This window comes from Zeus faber (genome assembly GCF_960531495.2).
Source record: "Zeus faber genome assembly, chromosome: 9".
Lineage (NCBI taxonomy): Eukaryota > Metazoa > Chordata > Actinopteri > Zeiformes > Zeidae > Zeus > Zeus faber.
In genome coordinates, this window is record NC_137197.1 from 31575199 (window position 1) to 31591828 (window position 16630).

General features: G+C 43.6%; 1 protein-coding gene across 1 annotated transcript in view; it reads left to right on the forward strand.

The window, feature by feature from the left end:
- The window catches only part of sgsm2 (small G protein signaling modulator 2), a gene marked incomplete at both ends in the record, with an annotated part of 115691 nt that overhangs the window by 74520 nt on the left and 24541 nt on the right, over positions 1-16630 (forward strand). The window contains 2 exons of the mRNA XM_080007232.1: positions 2765-2932; positions 3246-3313. Of these exons, the coding sequence (XP_079863358.1) occupies positions 2765-2932; positions 3246-3313 (236 nt within the window). The remainder of the gene's footprint in view (positions 1-2764; positions 2933-3245; positions 3314-16630) is intronic.

The window sequence follows — 16630 nt, forward strand, 5'->3', positions numbered from 1 at the left end:
AGGTAAGAAACGCAATGTTAGTTTGTTGGTCGGCCATATAACGATGTGTAGAGTTGGACTGAGGTTTGTATGTGATAAACTGAGAAAAATTGAGGTAGTGCATCCAATTGTTGGAATTGTATTGAGACTCATTTGAGAGCTTGCACTTCTCAAATTTTTCTTTAAGCTAAGACTCTAGAAATGAAACAGTAAGACAATTTAGAGAGCTCACACAGTGATCGCTGTGAGCCTGAATGTTTATTTCTCTGGATGAATGAGAAAATCCACAAAATATCTCTTTGGTCTTGACTAATGCTCATTTTTGTCCAGGAGATGTCAATGTGATATAAAGGACATGTCATCCAGAATTTTCCTTTGCTATGGGGACATATGGGCCAGAAAGACGTTTAAATAGACAAGACTAATTTGCTGACGTGCAATGAGCTGTCAGTGATTTGGAAAACCTAATAGGCTGGCTGTTGGCCTGGATTCGGTGTTCTGATCAGCTGATCCCAGTACAGTCAGCGCCCACACTCAGAACCTAGTGGCAGTACCTTCATTTGTTGACATTCAGAAGTTGGAAAGACCAACTTCCGATTGTCATTTTGTTTAACGTAACACTACTATAGGGAAATACAATACAAACACAATTTACTGTGTTTGCAGTGAAACATTTGACAATAGATTTGGGCAAGTTCTGCTTGTCCAAGAGATTTTAGAGCTTTTTTGGATAACTGTGACCGTTTGAGCTTGTACCAACAGTGTCCTGGGTGTTTTGTGAGTGTCTTTGGAAGACTCATTTGGGCCATTTAATGAACCACAAATCGCAGCTTTAATGTCACCTTATGGATCATGACGTGGCATATGCTCCAGCTTGTAAATCTCCACCAGAATCCCGATGGTTCCAGATGCCTCTGGGAAGTGGAGTAAATAGAGGCCATTATCCTTGTTGTTTTCCGACAAGCCCGCAGTCTTGATTTTTAATGTTTGTCTATTCACGTCAGTTATCCATTTCCGTGTCACTACAGTATATCACCTCTACATGTTTCCTCCAGGGGCTCTGGAAAACCCTTGACCCTTGACCAAGGCACGACTGGCTCTAGAGTGGAATTGGCCCCTGGGTGCTGGACTATGGCTACCTGCCACTACTAACTGTCAGAATGGGTTAAATGCAGAGGACACATTTATGCTAGAACATGTTCCTTGATATTTTAGTTAAAACATTTAAGGTTCTGTGACGCTCAACTCTTCAAATCACATTAGAAGAACATTCACACACACTCACGACGCCCCCAAAACAGTGGCTCAGATGCATTGTCATCAGTAAGTAAGCGGTCCATTTTCTTGCCTTTTTCCTCTCTGAACAACCCTCATGCGGTCTCATCTCTCTCTCTCTCTCTCTCTCTCTCTCTCTCTCTCTATCTCTCTCTCTCTCTCTCTCTCTCCCTCTCTCTCTCCCTCTAACATCAGGCAGATGCACACAGAAATGCGTGCACATACACTAAATCAGAGCGGAGTTGAAGAGGCGTCGTGACTGTGGCTTCTCCCCCCTCCACTCACATACACAGTAATTTGGCATTTGGCTGTCGGTCGGGAAGAAGAGTTGCGTGTATGTTGCAGGGGAATGGGGGTGGGTGGAGTCTGCTTCTGTCAGTGGGTATTTTAAGACAATCATATACAGTAGTAGTGCCAGGGATGACATTCAGTCTGGCAAAATTGCCCCCTCCCCCACACTCCCTGCCTTCCTTGCAGGGCGCATAGGCACCTATGATTTTCTTTCCCATTTACATCTCATGGTGCAAGCTATATAAGTGCAAGGGACATTCAGGAGATTTAGACAAGACATGAGATAACTGGTCAAAAGATCACAGATCACTACAATACTGCCAAGTGTTGGATACATATTTAGTGTCGACAGCATTGTAATATTTACGACAACAGAAAGTCTTACAATTTAGTAAAGTTGGGAAGGTTTCACCCAAAACTTAGTCACAATGTTCCAATTTGTGGTCTGAACATGAGAGGAGATACAGGGGATACACGTTTTGGCATCTGTTGCGCTCCCTCCTGTTAAATTGTCACATACTGCACATAAATGGAGACTGCAATATGCGCTCCAGTGCGCATGCTCGTTTCTCATTTCTCCAAATGAAACAAAAAAAAATTGTGTGTTTTATTATTTTAAATGTATTTACTTTTTCCTCAGTGAACGAAACAGAAAAAGACACACACACACACACATGCGGAGCTTATGTGTCTGCGCACTCCATGGAGCCTACAGCGGGCTCCCGCTGGCGCACGGATTATTTACTTTGCCACACATGGACAATTGCAGACAGATGATGCATATAGTTAGTGAGGACAATGCGGCGCGATGAACGGTTTGACTCTCTTTTTGGGATTCGGTTCTTGACGAGTCAGCCAGTAAAAAAAAAAAAAAGTGTGCCGTGGAAGAAAAAAGGTCGGGAAACACTGTTACGCCTGATTGCGTCTGATTGGGTCTGATTGCGTCTGATCGCAAAAGCCACTTGTGCGTGACACATACCCCATTGGGGGTCTCCCAGTGCGTAAGCCCCCCACCCTCCTGCACTCAGCAGCAAAACTTTATGGCCGTGTTTGTGCTGGCATACATATGCGTATGCGTATCATTAGTTAACTAGATCATTATAATCACATAGCAGGCGCAAATTGATGTGCAATTCATGGTGCTATAGGCGCAATGGCCGCAATCCATTTTTTGTGAATTTGCCCCTGAGTATTGCTACCTCTGGGTTATGTCTTCAAGGAGAACCCAGAGTGTGGGTAATGAACCCCTGAGGCAGCAGAGCTCCACGACCTCGAGCCGCACCCCGCAGCCCCTGTCTGCCCAGGCCATCAAGCACATCTGGGTGCGCACCGCCCTCTTCGAGAAGGTCCTGGACAAGATTGTGCAGTACATCGTCGACAACTCCAGGTGAGTGGATGAGAGAGGACAACCAAAATAAAAAAGGAAAAATTATGGTGGAGGTGACTCACTTCAAAACCAATTAGAGCTTTTCATGTAGCTGAAAACACAGCAATCCTTTTTAATGAACTTTATTCATTTCAGCTTCATAATGGTCACATTTTATGGCCCAAGTTTTACATCCAGGATTTAAGTCCTAAGAAATCTCGATATGTCAGCTGTAAAAGTTGACCACCAGACGTTGCATTAGCTACTAGATTTATTGTCTTGCATTGCTTACACCGCTTACGTCCTCTGTGTTGGTTTGTTTCCTTTAATGCAGCAAGTACTACGAGAGGGAAGCTCTGATGCATGATCTAGTCTACGGGCCAATTTTGGCTGCATTACTGGGTGAGTATGGTGCTTTTGCATTTGCATTTACCTGTGTACATTTATGCTATATGTATATACATTATTCAGCTGCAAGTTCCCTACCACAGAGACTGCTATCTATTATTCATGGGACGACCGTCGGATCATGTAATCCACAGGCAGAATGGCAGAGGAAGTGACAATGCTGCATATGGTGTGGGGATGGTGTGGTTTGAGCAGCCACACCTGACCTGGATCTAGATAATAGGTGGATCCAGGATCAGAGCGGCTGCATACCTGTTGCTCGTTGGTTGGTCTAACGAGCAACAGGTAAAACCCCCATCCCCACACATACTCAGATGAGAAGCCCTTGTCATGACACATCTCTATCTGCTCCTGGGCTAATTCCAACTAGCCTTCTCTCTACAATAAACTGATGTGTCTACAAACCCGTTGTCTGTGTCTCTGTGCCGGAGGTTCAAAACGCAACTTGGGTGGTGCGTGGCAAGCGAAACTACCACATTGGCTCTTGAACAGGGACTCTCCGGCACAGGGAAGGGAAACAGATGGGCTGTCCAAAGATGCCCTGGAGCCACCAGCGGGTCAACAGGCAGCAACAGCACCCAGGGGGTCTGGCGGAGGACTGGGGGGGAAGCAGCCACAGCAACCACTGTGGGTAACCACCTACAGCTAACTCCTCCACCCAGCAGCCACCGCCAGGACCATCCAGTAGCCCAGCAGCCAGGCCACCCCTCCAAGCAGCTCCTGCAACAGCCGCCCTTACCAGCCAGCACAGCAGCCCAAGGCCCCACGCTCTGGAAGGGAGGAGGGGGCAGTCTGTCGTCGCCCTGGGGAAAGGAAGTCGATGGACCATGGTGATGAGACCTGGGCCTGGAAAGGGACTAGTTAACTCTTTTTTTGGAAATTTGTTGGTTTAAGGTAAGGTAACTCTGTTTCAGAGTCCCGTGTTTTATTATTTAAGGTAAAGGAACCCTGCGTCAGAGTCTATCCTTTTCAGGTATAGCAACCCTGTTTAAGAGTCTGTGTTATTTAGGCTTATTTTTTTTGTTCTCTTTTTGGTGTACATCCAAGAGTCCAACAGAGCAATAAACTTTGAGTAGTGCTCCGCAAAACTGACTGACTAACTGAACCTTTTGGGGTTCTTTATATCCGAAAAGTACTCTTCTCCCATTACATGTTCTGCCGCTTTCAGTGCTGTGAACAGCTCATAATCCTGTAAGTTCCCTCTTTTGGTTCTAGCATACATTTTTAAAAGTTTTTCTTGATACATATATCTTGAGTATTGGTGGTTTAGTATAACATTTTATAGGTTTATTTTCATGTGAGGTTACTAATTAACCACAGCATTCCCTGCATTGTGACTTCTAAAGTCACATTCTAACAGAATGATGAGGATAAACGAAAAAATGGTAATGGTAACACTGGTTATGCTGGATAACATATGATTTTAAATAATAACAATGAGTATACTGGATAACATATGCTGGATATGATGTACGCAAACAAGCAGAAAACATAGATGTACCTGTGAGCAATTGTATAATAAAACAACTGCAGTGAGTAGACAAATACTACAAGGAGCACATGGTCCATTAATATGCAGTGAATTATGTGAGAAAACACAGATATGGAGTTTTCTATGCATAAACATTAGAGTGGTTATATTCGATAATACTTGTGATGGATAAAAATATGCAAAACCATCTTTTCTGTGGTATAAGCAGAACAAGATTACCAAATATCAACCTTAATACAACAACAACCTTAGTATAACGGGTACATAAGAAACCATTCATCTGCAGTAGCCTTTGGTGGTGAAGTTCACCAAGTCCCCCTTCGCCGCTGCTGAATACACTGCAGTTGTTGATTGAGGGTGGTTACCTGCCAACGCAGATTGTCTTTGGCGATGTTGAGTATGGCCACTTGATCTTTGTATAAGGCCAGCTGATCAAGGTGAGCCTTAGCTTTGAGGCAGGCCCTTAGTGACTGGAGCCGCCGTTGTTTCCTGATGGGCAAGTCACGTAGGTGGAAGATCTGCTATGAGCAGTTGGTGAGGAATCCGGCAGAGTTCCAGCTTTTCCTCTGGAAATTACCGGCCGCCACCTAGTCACCTGGTCGTGTAGTGGTCCTTCTAGTGGGAAGGGTAGGGTTGCTTTGACCTGGGCACATAGACTTAATCACCTGGGTGAGAGACAAACATTATGACAAAATTGTTTGGTATAGGTCCACGATTGTAAAAGTGGGGTACGTGGAATAATTCTGCGATTCCCAAACAGCACCCTAGTGTACAACAGAATTATGTTATCGCAATATCTAGTGCGTATGGGATAATGTCCATAGAATATCGATTAGGCTCCAAAATATCCGACAGTGTGTAAATCATGCAGAGTTTTCATGCAGAATTGTCCTAGGATGCATTTCTCCAATGTTGCCTGAACATAATCCCATCTACACAATCCATTAATTAAGGAAATCTAAAAGTGATAAATATTAACTGGGCAATCTGATCACTACTGGTTTACGTGATGTAATTCGTGTGTAGCTTTTTCGACAGCACTGGAAATAGAATGCAGAAAACTGGCGGTATAAACGCCTCTTCCTGCATTGTTCCAAGCAAAATCATTATGTTAACTTAATTCTCTAAATATCCCCCCTTTTTGATAAATGGTACTTACCATATGTCAAACAAGCAAAGCAATGAAAACCAGCAGGGGAGATACGGCTCTCCCTGTGGCTCATACAATACCAAGTGGCTCTGCCACTATAAACTTGGGCTTGCCGCAACAATATTTCAGTGCGGAATGCCTGTGAGTAGAGGAAAAACAAGATTAGTGAGGAACCCTGTGTCCTCATCTGAGGAGGAAACAACCATTAAACTATTAAACTATATTATTAAAACTGATAAAGAAGGCTGGCTCTGTGCTCGGGACTGCTCTGGACCCCTAAAGCTGGTTGTGGAGAGAAGGATGTTGCACAAGCTGCTCAGCCTAATAGACAACACTGCACACCCCCTACATAACCTACTAGTCAGAAGCCAGAGGCTCCTTCAGTTCCGCTGCAATAAGGAGGTCTTTTCCGCCCACCACAATAGCAACCTACAATGACTCCCCTCTGTGCCCGGAGAGGAAACTCCTCCTCTGAATGGCAATGCACAAGGCACATTTTTAATTTACATTTAACTTCCACTTTTAAACTTTACCTTTCACTAAGTTAAATTCAATTTTATTAAATTTATTTATATTATTATTATTTCTATTTTTTATTTATTTAGTTATTGTATATTTTTATGGATGTATACATATGTATATGTCTGTGTATTGGTATGTATGTATATATATATACTGTATATGTATGTATGTATGTACATGTATATTTCATTTAGTCATTTAGCAGACGCTTTTATCCAAAGCGACTTACAAGGGAGAATAACATTCAAGCTACATTGCGACAGAGATTAGTGTAACAACAACATTCGTGTAACAATAAATACTGCAAGGTGGTGCTAAGTAATTGTAGGTTAGGACAGGAGGTACTCACTGAAGAGCTGGGTCTTCAGGTGCTTCTTAAAGACAGAGAGGGAGGTCCCCGGTCTGGTCATTTTTGGCAGCTCGTTCCACCAACGTGGAACTACAAATGAGAATAGCCTGGATTGCCGTGGCTGTATGGCCGGCAGAGCCAGGCGACGCTCATTTGACGAGCGCAGCATCCGGGGGGCAACATGTGCTCTTACAAGAGCATTTAAGTAGGCGGGAGCATTCCCAGCAGTCACTCTGTAGGCCAGCATAAGAGACTTGAACTTGATGCGGGCGGCTACAGGTAACCAGTGGAGCTCGATGAGCAGCGGAGTGACATGTGCCCTCTTTGGCTGGTTGAACACCAGTCGCGCCGCCACATTCTGTATCATCTGTAGTGGCTTCACCGCACAGGCCGGCAAGCCTGTTAAGAGGGCGTTGCAGTAGTCGAGACGGGACATCACCAAGGTTTGTACCAGCAGTTGAGTGGCATATTGGGTCAGGTACGGCCTGACTTTTCGGATGTTGAGTAGTGCGAAGCGGCAGGACCGGGAGGCGGCGGCAACATGGTCCGAGAATGTCAGTTGGTCATCAATAATGACACCAAGATTCCTTGCAGCCTTGGTAGGAACAAGAGATAGAGAGTCGATTTTAATATCAATGTTGTGATAAATACCTTGTTTGGCCGGGAAGACCAGCAGTTCCGTTTTCGCCAGATTTAGTTGAAGATGATAATCCTTCATCCATGTGGATATGTCAGCGAGACAATCCGAGATCCGCGTAGAGACAGTAGGGTCGTCGGGCGGGAAGGACAGATAGAGTTGAGTATCATCCGCATAGCAGTGATATGAAAAGCCATGTGAGCGGATGATCGGGCCCAGTGAGGTGGTGTATATGGCAAAGAGAAGGGGTCCTAGCACCGAGCCTTGGGGCACCCCTGTGGTGAGGTTGTGAGGCACAGACAGCTGGCCTCGCCATGTCACACTGAACGAGCGCCCAGTAAGGTAAGATTCGAACCAGGAAAGTGCACTGCCCGTTATGCCCATGCTTGAGAGTATGGACAGGAGTATGCAATGATTGACAGTGTGTGTGTGTCTATATGTATGTATCTATATATATATATATATATATATATATATATATATAGTAATTGATTCAAAAAACAACCTGTGTTTTTGTAAATTATGTGTGTTTTATCATGTATATCATTGCTGCTGTAACTAATAACTGTAATTAATGAAGTACGTTTATTTTATCTTATCATTATTAGACAAGAGCAATATCAGGTACGGTGGCTTTGTTGGCTGCATTGGCTCCAACATTTCCTTTAGAGAGGTGGTGAAGTACATTAATGTAAATAACACAAATAGGAAGACCAGAATGGAAGCGTTATGACATCAAAACATTAAACGTTCTGTATATGTGACCCACCGCAGCAAAACCTGCTGTCTCGCGCCTTTCTAAAATCACCAGGAGCAGCCAAATAAGTTGAAAAAACCTTCCTTGAAGGAAAATTAGATTTTTCCATATTCGTGTTCCTTTGTGTCTTTTTTTATCTCTTAACATATTTTCAAAACCGAGTTTAATTTATAAAGAGTAGACAAATGTTAAACTGTGGAGTTAAATATTCCTGTTAGATTACATGGGGAAACCCAGTAGAAGAAGTTGATGACGTGATGAAGTCCGTTGAGGATGGTGATTGACAGATTTTCAGATTTCAGATTTCAGATTCCTGAAACTCAAATTATTGATAGACTCTACATTTTGTTGTGTGGTCCGTACTTTCAAACTCCAAAATAATTCCACTTTTATAAAACATGTATATTCTTACTGTTAAATAAAAGCTTTTTTACAAAAATTGTTGTGTGTTGATGACGCTGTTTAACATTCCCTCCAAACACATGAACAAAGCAGTGATTGCCACATTCACCAGGATGTTAAGTAGTCATGTGGCTTTTTTTGTCCGCCAACCTCATTTGCATTCTGCTAGCTGAATGAACCAAGTGTGGGTAAAACTTTGGAGGTAATTATCTCAGAATCACAGTTTGCCACACCCTTGTCATTAACAAGTCATAGCTTTTCTCCTCTTCAAATGATGCAGGGGAAAAAAAGTCGAAAGCCGCCAAATGACCCGAAAGTATGCGGTGGGTTACATATGTCATTGATGAGCTACACTGCACTGTATAACGTTGGCACATACACATTCATGGAATCAAAATTAAACAAAAGACAGTTTACAACGGATAGAAACACAAACACAACCGGTTGTACAAAATAGACATACACTGTTTTATACAAAAACAGATGACAGACAGACAAAACTAAAATTCTCCTAATGGTTGTACTTATGAGTCTAAATCATCTTAGTTTAACTTTACAAGAGCTTCAGTGGCAAGATTTGGGAGGGGCGAAGCCACAACGGCTATCGCTGCCAAGCAGTCATGTGGATCTCCATAAGTGGGAGGAAGAGTAGCTGGAGTGGGGGCTGTGCACCACCTCAAAGTGACATGAGCGAAGTCAAAGTTGCACATGTTGATGATGGAGAGAAATGAGCCGATTTACTCTGTAGCAAGATAAAGGCTACAGCATGTAATATACCCAATTACCCCAGCACCAAGTTTCCGAGCATCGTGTACAACAAGACGTTATTCAACTCCATTAGATTGCAACAACACAGCTAATCATAAACCCATCTCCCTCATCGACAGTTTTGCAATCCAGCAAACCCAACATGGAGAAGGTGCAAAAGCTTGTTTGAAAACAACAAAAACGTTCTCTTGTCTAATGGCTTGGCGAATGTTGCCTCATTCCACAATCCGAAAACAACAATAACCAAAACAGCCCAGAAAGGCCATGCCAGGGTGCGACCCTGAGGAGAAAAGAAAGAATAAAATAAATGTCATGATTCAAATAGTGAATGTTCTTTTGTGCCGGCTAGAGTTATAAGAAAAAATTTACTATGTGACCTATTTTAGGAAGTCCTGAGTATCCGTGACACAAGCAGATCAATAAACTAACAAATTCTAATTATGCTGCCATTAATAAACTCAAAATCAACCAAGATAAATTTCTGTAATGTGGCAAAAAAAACATTACCGAGGACTCCACACAACTTCAACAATAAGTTCAGCAGCTAGAGAGGGTAACGAAAATAATGATATTCACATACCAAAACATAACATTTTGGCATAATTTGAAAGTGGAGAATCAGAGCTTCCAAACAAGGTGTCACATGTGCAAATCAAGCAAATATTTTTTAAAGCTATGACTTGTTAATGACAACGGTGTGGCAAACCGTGTTTCTGAGAACACACCTCCAAAGTTTTACCCACACCAGGTTAATTCAGCCAGCTCCCAGAATGCAAATGGGGTTGGCGGACAAACAAAGCCTCATGGCTACTTAACATGCTGCTGAATGGGCCAATCACAAACAGCGCAACAACACAACTAATTTTGCTTTTTTTAAAAAAGCTTTTATTTAACAGTAAGAATAGATATGTTTTATAATACTAATGTTGTTGTTACACTAATCTCTGTCGCAATGTAGCTTGAATGTTATTCTCCCTTTTAAGTCGCTTTGGATAAAAGCGTCTGCTAAATGACTAAATGTAAATGTAAATGATAAAAGTGGAATTATTTTGGAGTTTAAAAGTACGGACAACACAACAAAATGTAGAGTATCAATATTATGAGTCTCAGGAAATCTGAAATCTGAAAATCTGTCACCAACTTCAATGGACTTCATCACGTCATCGACTTCTTCCATTGTAACAACAACGACTTATCGTCGGTCTCCTCCGGCGGTTCTTGAAAATATTCAGTTTCATCGTCACATTAAGTTTGAAATCCACTGTTTGAAATGTTCTCCAAGTCCAGAGTAATATCAGATTCAACATTGCTGTCGCCATCGGAGAACTGACTATCATCACGGAAAATGAAGTCCAGTACGTGCTGCTAACACTGACTTGGATCTGTCGCACTGGTCAGATAAAGGTCTGAAATATGATTCAGTGCTTCCGCCACCCGCCTCACATAATCCATAACGATATGGAGAAGAAATCTTTCACAGACAAGTGAGACCGAAACACCCCGTGCTGCGCTTTAACCGTCTGTTAAGGGAAGTGACGTCGGTGCGTGACACGAAGGGTTTTTCTTCTTCGCAGTGGCTCCGTGTGTGTAAGAGTAGTACGATTTAAAGGTTGAACTCTTTATCAAAACGGTTTCACATTGTAACTTCACATCACTTGTAATATGGATGAACGATCTTCACCTGGACACTCGCTTAAAGGAAACTATAGATCGGCGTTATTCAGTGCTGTTCCGCATCCCAGTAAGTGAACTGCATTTCCCCATGTAATCTAACAGGAATATTTAACTCCACAGTTTAACATTTTTCTACTATTTATTAATCAAACTCGGTTTTGAAAATATGTTGAGAGATAAAAAAAAACCCACAAAAGAACACAAATCTGGAAAAATATCATTTTCCTCCACTTATTTGGCTGCTTCTGGCAATATTAGAAATGCGCGAGATGGCGGCTTTTGCTGTGGTGGGACACATATGGTCCTGACAGACCTTCTCAGCAATGTAGGAGTAGAGTGTCTCCCAGCCGAATATCAGTCAAATTGGAATGTCCTTCCGGCCACGGTGAAGCTCCGGGGCACTGAATGTGCTTTCTGCAGACATTGTCAGAAGATGAAAGAAGAGGTCTACCACAGTAACAGGCAGTGTCATAAAGGAAATCACTCCAAAGTTCTCTGACAACAATGTCTTCAAGTTCAAGTTCAAGTTCAAGAGAAAGTGACATCACAGTAATCATTAACTCAACTTCTGACCATTGCTTCAACAACCAGGTAAATTAAGGACAATGTAACATTTAAATAAGAACTAATCAAAATGATTCTGGTCCTATATATAATATCTGACGATAGTTTTAACAATGCAACTCAATATGAGGTGTAGAGCTAAATTCAATCAAGGTCTTTCCATTTATATGCATGCATGCATTTCATCTCACAATAATTCCAATCGAGCCTATTAAATAATCATATTTGCAAATCAGTTAAATACAAATGGCAATAATATAAATAATTTACAAGAACCTTTGAATGCTGGACATGTTATGGCCTTACTCAATTGTAGAGAAATTCTATTTGATCAATCCTCTTGTCATCTTTCAGGTCTTCCCAATCAGATGCAGTCACTTCTACACTGGTCAAACGTTAAACTGCAGTCCAGTGGATTCCTGTTCAAATGCTTAAAATTGCGGAAATAAAACACTGAATAGACGGGTTGGTTAATATTAATGAATACACAGTTACAACATTAATCGATTCACAAGATGTTTTCAAATTTAAACTTTGGAATGCCCAAATTAAAGCCATTGAAACAGCCAATGTATTTCACATTTATTTTGGTGTTTCAATCTTTAGTAAGTGAACGCACACATTTCCATTGCCTCTCCAGTGTACAAAACAAACAAAATCCCTCTTTGTTAATCTACTTGCTAAGTTTTATACTGTGTATTAACAGCTGCCTTATTAAATGTCAAGTCAAGATTACTTCTAGAGTAAATAATAAAAAATGATGCTCTTCATACTTAAACAATTACCAGCCTTACCGAAAAAAGTAACCAGTAAGGATTTGAACACACAAACACTACTGTATATCATATCAAAACTAACAATTCACTCATGAAATATTACAATTCAGTGTAAAGTGTCTAATCTATCCTGTTTACTAATTTATCATATCCTTTACTAAAGCTTCATGCCATTGTGTCAATTGTTACTGCTGTAACACTGCAGACTAACCTTCTGTGGGATAGATAAAGGATTATCTTATCTCAATCAGCAGATCACTGTGACACAAGAACACATATCTCAAACTTTATAAACCAAAACTAATGCACTTCTGCTACTGTCATGCATCATATCTGCTCTCCATGTGACACAAAAATATATTTTGTAAGCAATTTTTCCCAATTTATATTGATCAATTTAGTTTTATCAGTTTGGAATGCTTTAGGCTAAAATCTATTATCAAAGCACAAAATACAGTTCTGAAAACAAACACTCAACATACTCCTCACCTTTACCAAAGTTGCATTATTGAACCAACAAACACTTTTTCCAGCAACTTAAAACCAACCACAACCACAATTTTAAACTCCCTGCTTGTACAATCATCTCCTTCACTTGGGAAGTCACAGCATATAGCTGCAACAACACAGGACAAAGAAGTTATGCCCGGCTTTAAATTCCTCTTGAATTTTATAAATTCTTAGTTCCTCTTGAACTTAAACTCATCTGCCATTATTTTTAGATACACTTCCTCAACACTGGAAAGATGGATTCTTCATAGGACTAGTTTTTACAATCCCTAAATTTCAGCACAACAATTGAGAGGGTTGGGAATGTCATCCTGGGTGGGGTGAGTTTTTGCACAGATCACGTGGTGCCACCAATGCGACACATCTTCATTTGTGTGCCCTGGCTTCATTGGGTGTTTCGGCCATTTATCACAAGACACCCTCTGCCGAGGTTGGCCCACCACAGGTTGATCAGGCTTGAGTGTGTGTCACACGGTGGCACCACCATGATTAATTGGTAGCCCATGTTGCGTCCGTTTCAGCCACAGCCAGTGACTGCTCCGCTCGGCTACAGTGGCAAGTTCTTTGATTGCCTTCCTTTGGGCCTACCCTCTGATCCCTACCTCCTTCAAGAACCTTATGGTGGAATTGTCTACAAAACCTCTGCAGCCCAACTCCACTGGCCACACCTTCACGTTCCAGCCCCGCCCCTCTGCCTCTGCTGCTAAGCTGGCATACCGCAGCCTCTTCCGTTCGAATGCCTCATCGATGACCTGGATCTAGATAATAGGTGGATCCAGGATCAGAGTGGCTGCATACCTGTTGCTCGTTGGTTGGTCTCACGAGCAACAGGTAAAACCCCCATCCCCACACACACTCAGGCCCTTGTCATGACACATCTCTATCTGCTCCTGGGCTAATTCCAACTAGCCTTCTCTCTACAACAAAGTGGGGTGTCTATAACCCTGTTGTCTGTGTCTCTGTGCCGGAGGTCCCTGAAAAAGGCACTTGAGTAGTGCGTGGCAGGCAAAACTGCCACAATGGCTCCTGAACAGGGACTCTCCGGCATGAGGAAGGGACACAGAACGGCCGCCCTGGAGCCACTAGCGGGTCAATGGGCGGCCCCAGCACCAACCCTCTCCCAACTGGCAGCAGCAGCACTCAGGGGTCTGGCAGAGGACCGGGGGAGTAGCAGCTACAGCAACCACCACAAGTAACTGCCTGCAGCTAGCTCTTCTGCCCAGCAGCCACCACCAGGACCATCCAGCAGCCCGGCAGCCTGACCACCCCTTGCAACAGCCAAGTCCAGCCGTGTCTTCACCAGCCAGCACTGTAGCCCGAGGCCCCACACTCCGGAAGGGAGGAGGGGGTCTGTCATCGCCCTGGGGAAAGGTAGCTGGTGGACCGTGGTGCCCCAGGGAACCTAGTCCCCTGAAAGGGATAGGGTTAGGGTAAGGGTTAGGGTTAGGGTTAGGGACCAATTTTTTTTTTTTTTTTTACATTTGTTGGTTTAAGGTATGGTAACCCTGTTTCAGAGTCCGGTGTTTTATTATTTAAGGTATAGGAACCCCTGCGTCAGAGTCTGTCCTTTTCAGGTATAGCAACCCTGTTTCAGAGTCTGTGCTTTAGGCATTTATTTTCGTTTTTGTTCTCTGCTTGGTGAGGGGGGTAGGCTTCGGCCAGTTTCCCCATATTCCCCATGGCCTCAGTTTGGTGTCGGGGTATCTGGTGTGGGGATGGTGTGGTATGAGTAGCAACACCTGACCTGGATCTAGATAATTGGTGGATCCAGGATCAGAGTGGCTGCATACCTGTTGCTCATTGGTTGGTCTCCCGAGCAACAGGTAAAACCCCCATCCCCACACACACTTAGATGAGAAGCCCTTGTCATGACACATCTCTAGCTGCCACTGGGCTAATTCCAACTAGCCTTCTGTCTACAATAAACTGGTGTGCCTCCAAACCCGTTGTCTGTGTCTCTGTGCTGGAGGTCCCTGAAAATGCCACTTGAGTGGCGCGTGGCAGGCGAACCAACACGCGTGGGTATGTAACTGAAGCCCCCACTTCCTCTCTTCCTCTTTTCCTTTTTCACGTCAGATGAATCCTACTCAAGATTCACGAAATTCACACCAAGTATCTGTTTAACCTTTGGGTTAATAACTCGTACAACTTGGTGTGAGTCACTGGCTGGAATACCGTTTGGTGAGGCTGTGTAGTGCTTTTCGGACTTATTTTTTGGGAGCAAACAAACATGCCGTCTAGGAAGGCGTACCCGGACTGCAGACATCTTAGGGAGAAGGGAGATCCCTGCCTGGGAAGGCAGCATGCCAAGGCGGCGCTCCTGGAGGACGTTGCAGAGTGGCCAGCTTGCACCCAACTTCCCCTAGCCACCCTAGCGCAAGGAGGTCGCCGACTAAGGGGCGATGTCAGAGGACAAGCCTGCTTCCCCAGCTAGTGTTAGTGCAGGAGCTGGCCCCGTTCGTACCACTACTCCTCCTAGCATTAGTCTGTCCCCCATACCCCCGGCGGTTTCCTTCCCAACGTATATCCTGAAGGAACCACATCAGGGGATATTCTTCGGGGACCTGGATGGAGTCGTCAGACGAGTCTGACAACGGAGAGAGCCTCCCCAGCTTCCGGGCGAGCTCCACTAGGCAATGTCAACTAGGCTTACAGTGAAAGAGCACACACAAACCATTTGCCTACGTTTGTGCCCAAATGGTTATACCGTGAATCACATGCCCCCCTCCCACACACCCCCTCACCTGTTATGATGTGGACCTCCCTCAGGTGATCACCTTAATGTCACGTAATGGTATGCCGTCACTCATGGGACGGCATACCATCACTTTCTCTGCCATTTGGCATGAATGCTTCTTCCAAATGAGAATGAGAGAGCGTCCTAAAACTGACAAAACATTAAAGTCCCTGTAAAGTGAATTCAGTGATTTGTTTCAAAACACATTATTCATGTTAGAAAGTAATTGCTGAAAACATCTGAAAAGACTGAACGATGTAATACTGAAGCAGTCATACTTGCCATGGCCCCTTCCCTAACACTATATAAACCAGTGGTGAAATAAGCCAAGCTAACAGCTAAATGCTGTTTGAGGATAAAATGCTGTTTTGGGAATAAACACCTGGAGTCTTTCAGGGAGGCTGTGAACTCATGCCAAGTCTTGGTGCCGGTCCTGTGCGTGCTTCCGGGCTCGAGCACCCACGGAAAAGGTTAAGCACCGACAGGGAAAGTGCAAAGGGAGAGGGAGACAAGGGCACAAATTGCACTCTGCGCATTAGGCATGGAGAGGAAACAACCAGGGCGCAATTTGCGCCCCGATCGCTGCAAAGGCTGTTGCACCTTCGATCTCACTCAACAAGACACACAGTGGAGTGGACTGGCACCCACCGGCATAACCATAATTGGGCACCTATGCCCCGGAACAAAAAAGAGCCGTCCTGTTGGTCTGACCGAGCAGGGTTCGGTTGCATGAGTATTAACTGCATGCTAGCAGGCCGTGACACCACAACCTGTCCTGTGGAGGTGCAAGGACGGGGCAAGAGAGCGCGAAGGGTCCTGCAGCCAGACAGCGATGCATTGATGTGAGCAACTAGAGACACAGGACTTGGTCCAGCAGAACATTTAAACATGGAATTTACTCCTATGTAAACGTTTAACATGATTTAATTTCATTCTCCGTACTGTTAGCCTAAAATTATATTGAATGGGGAGG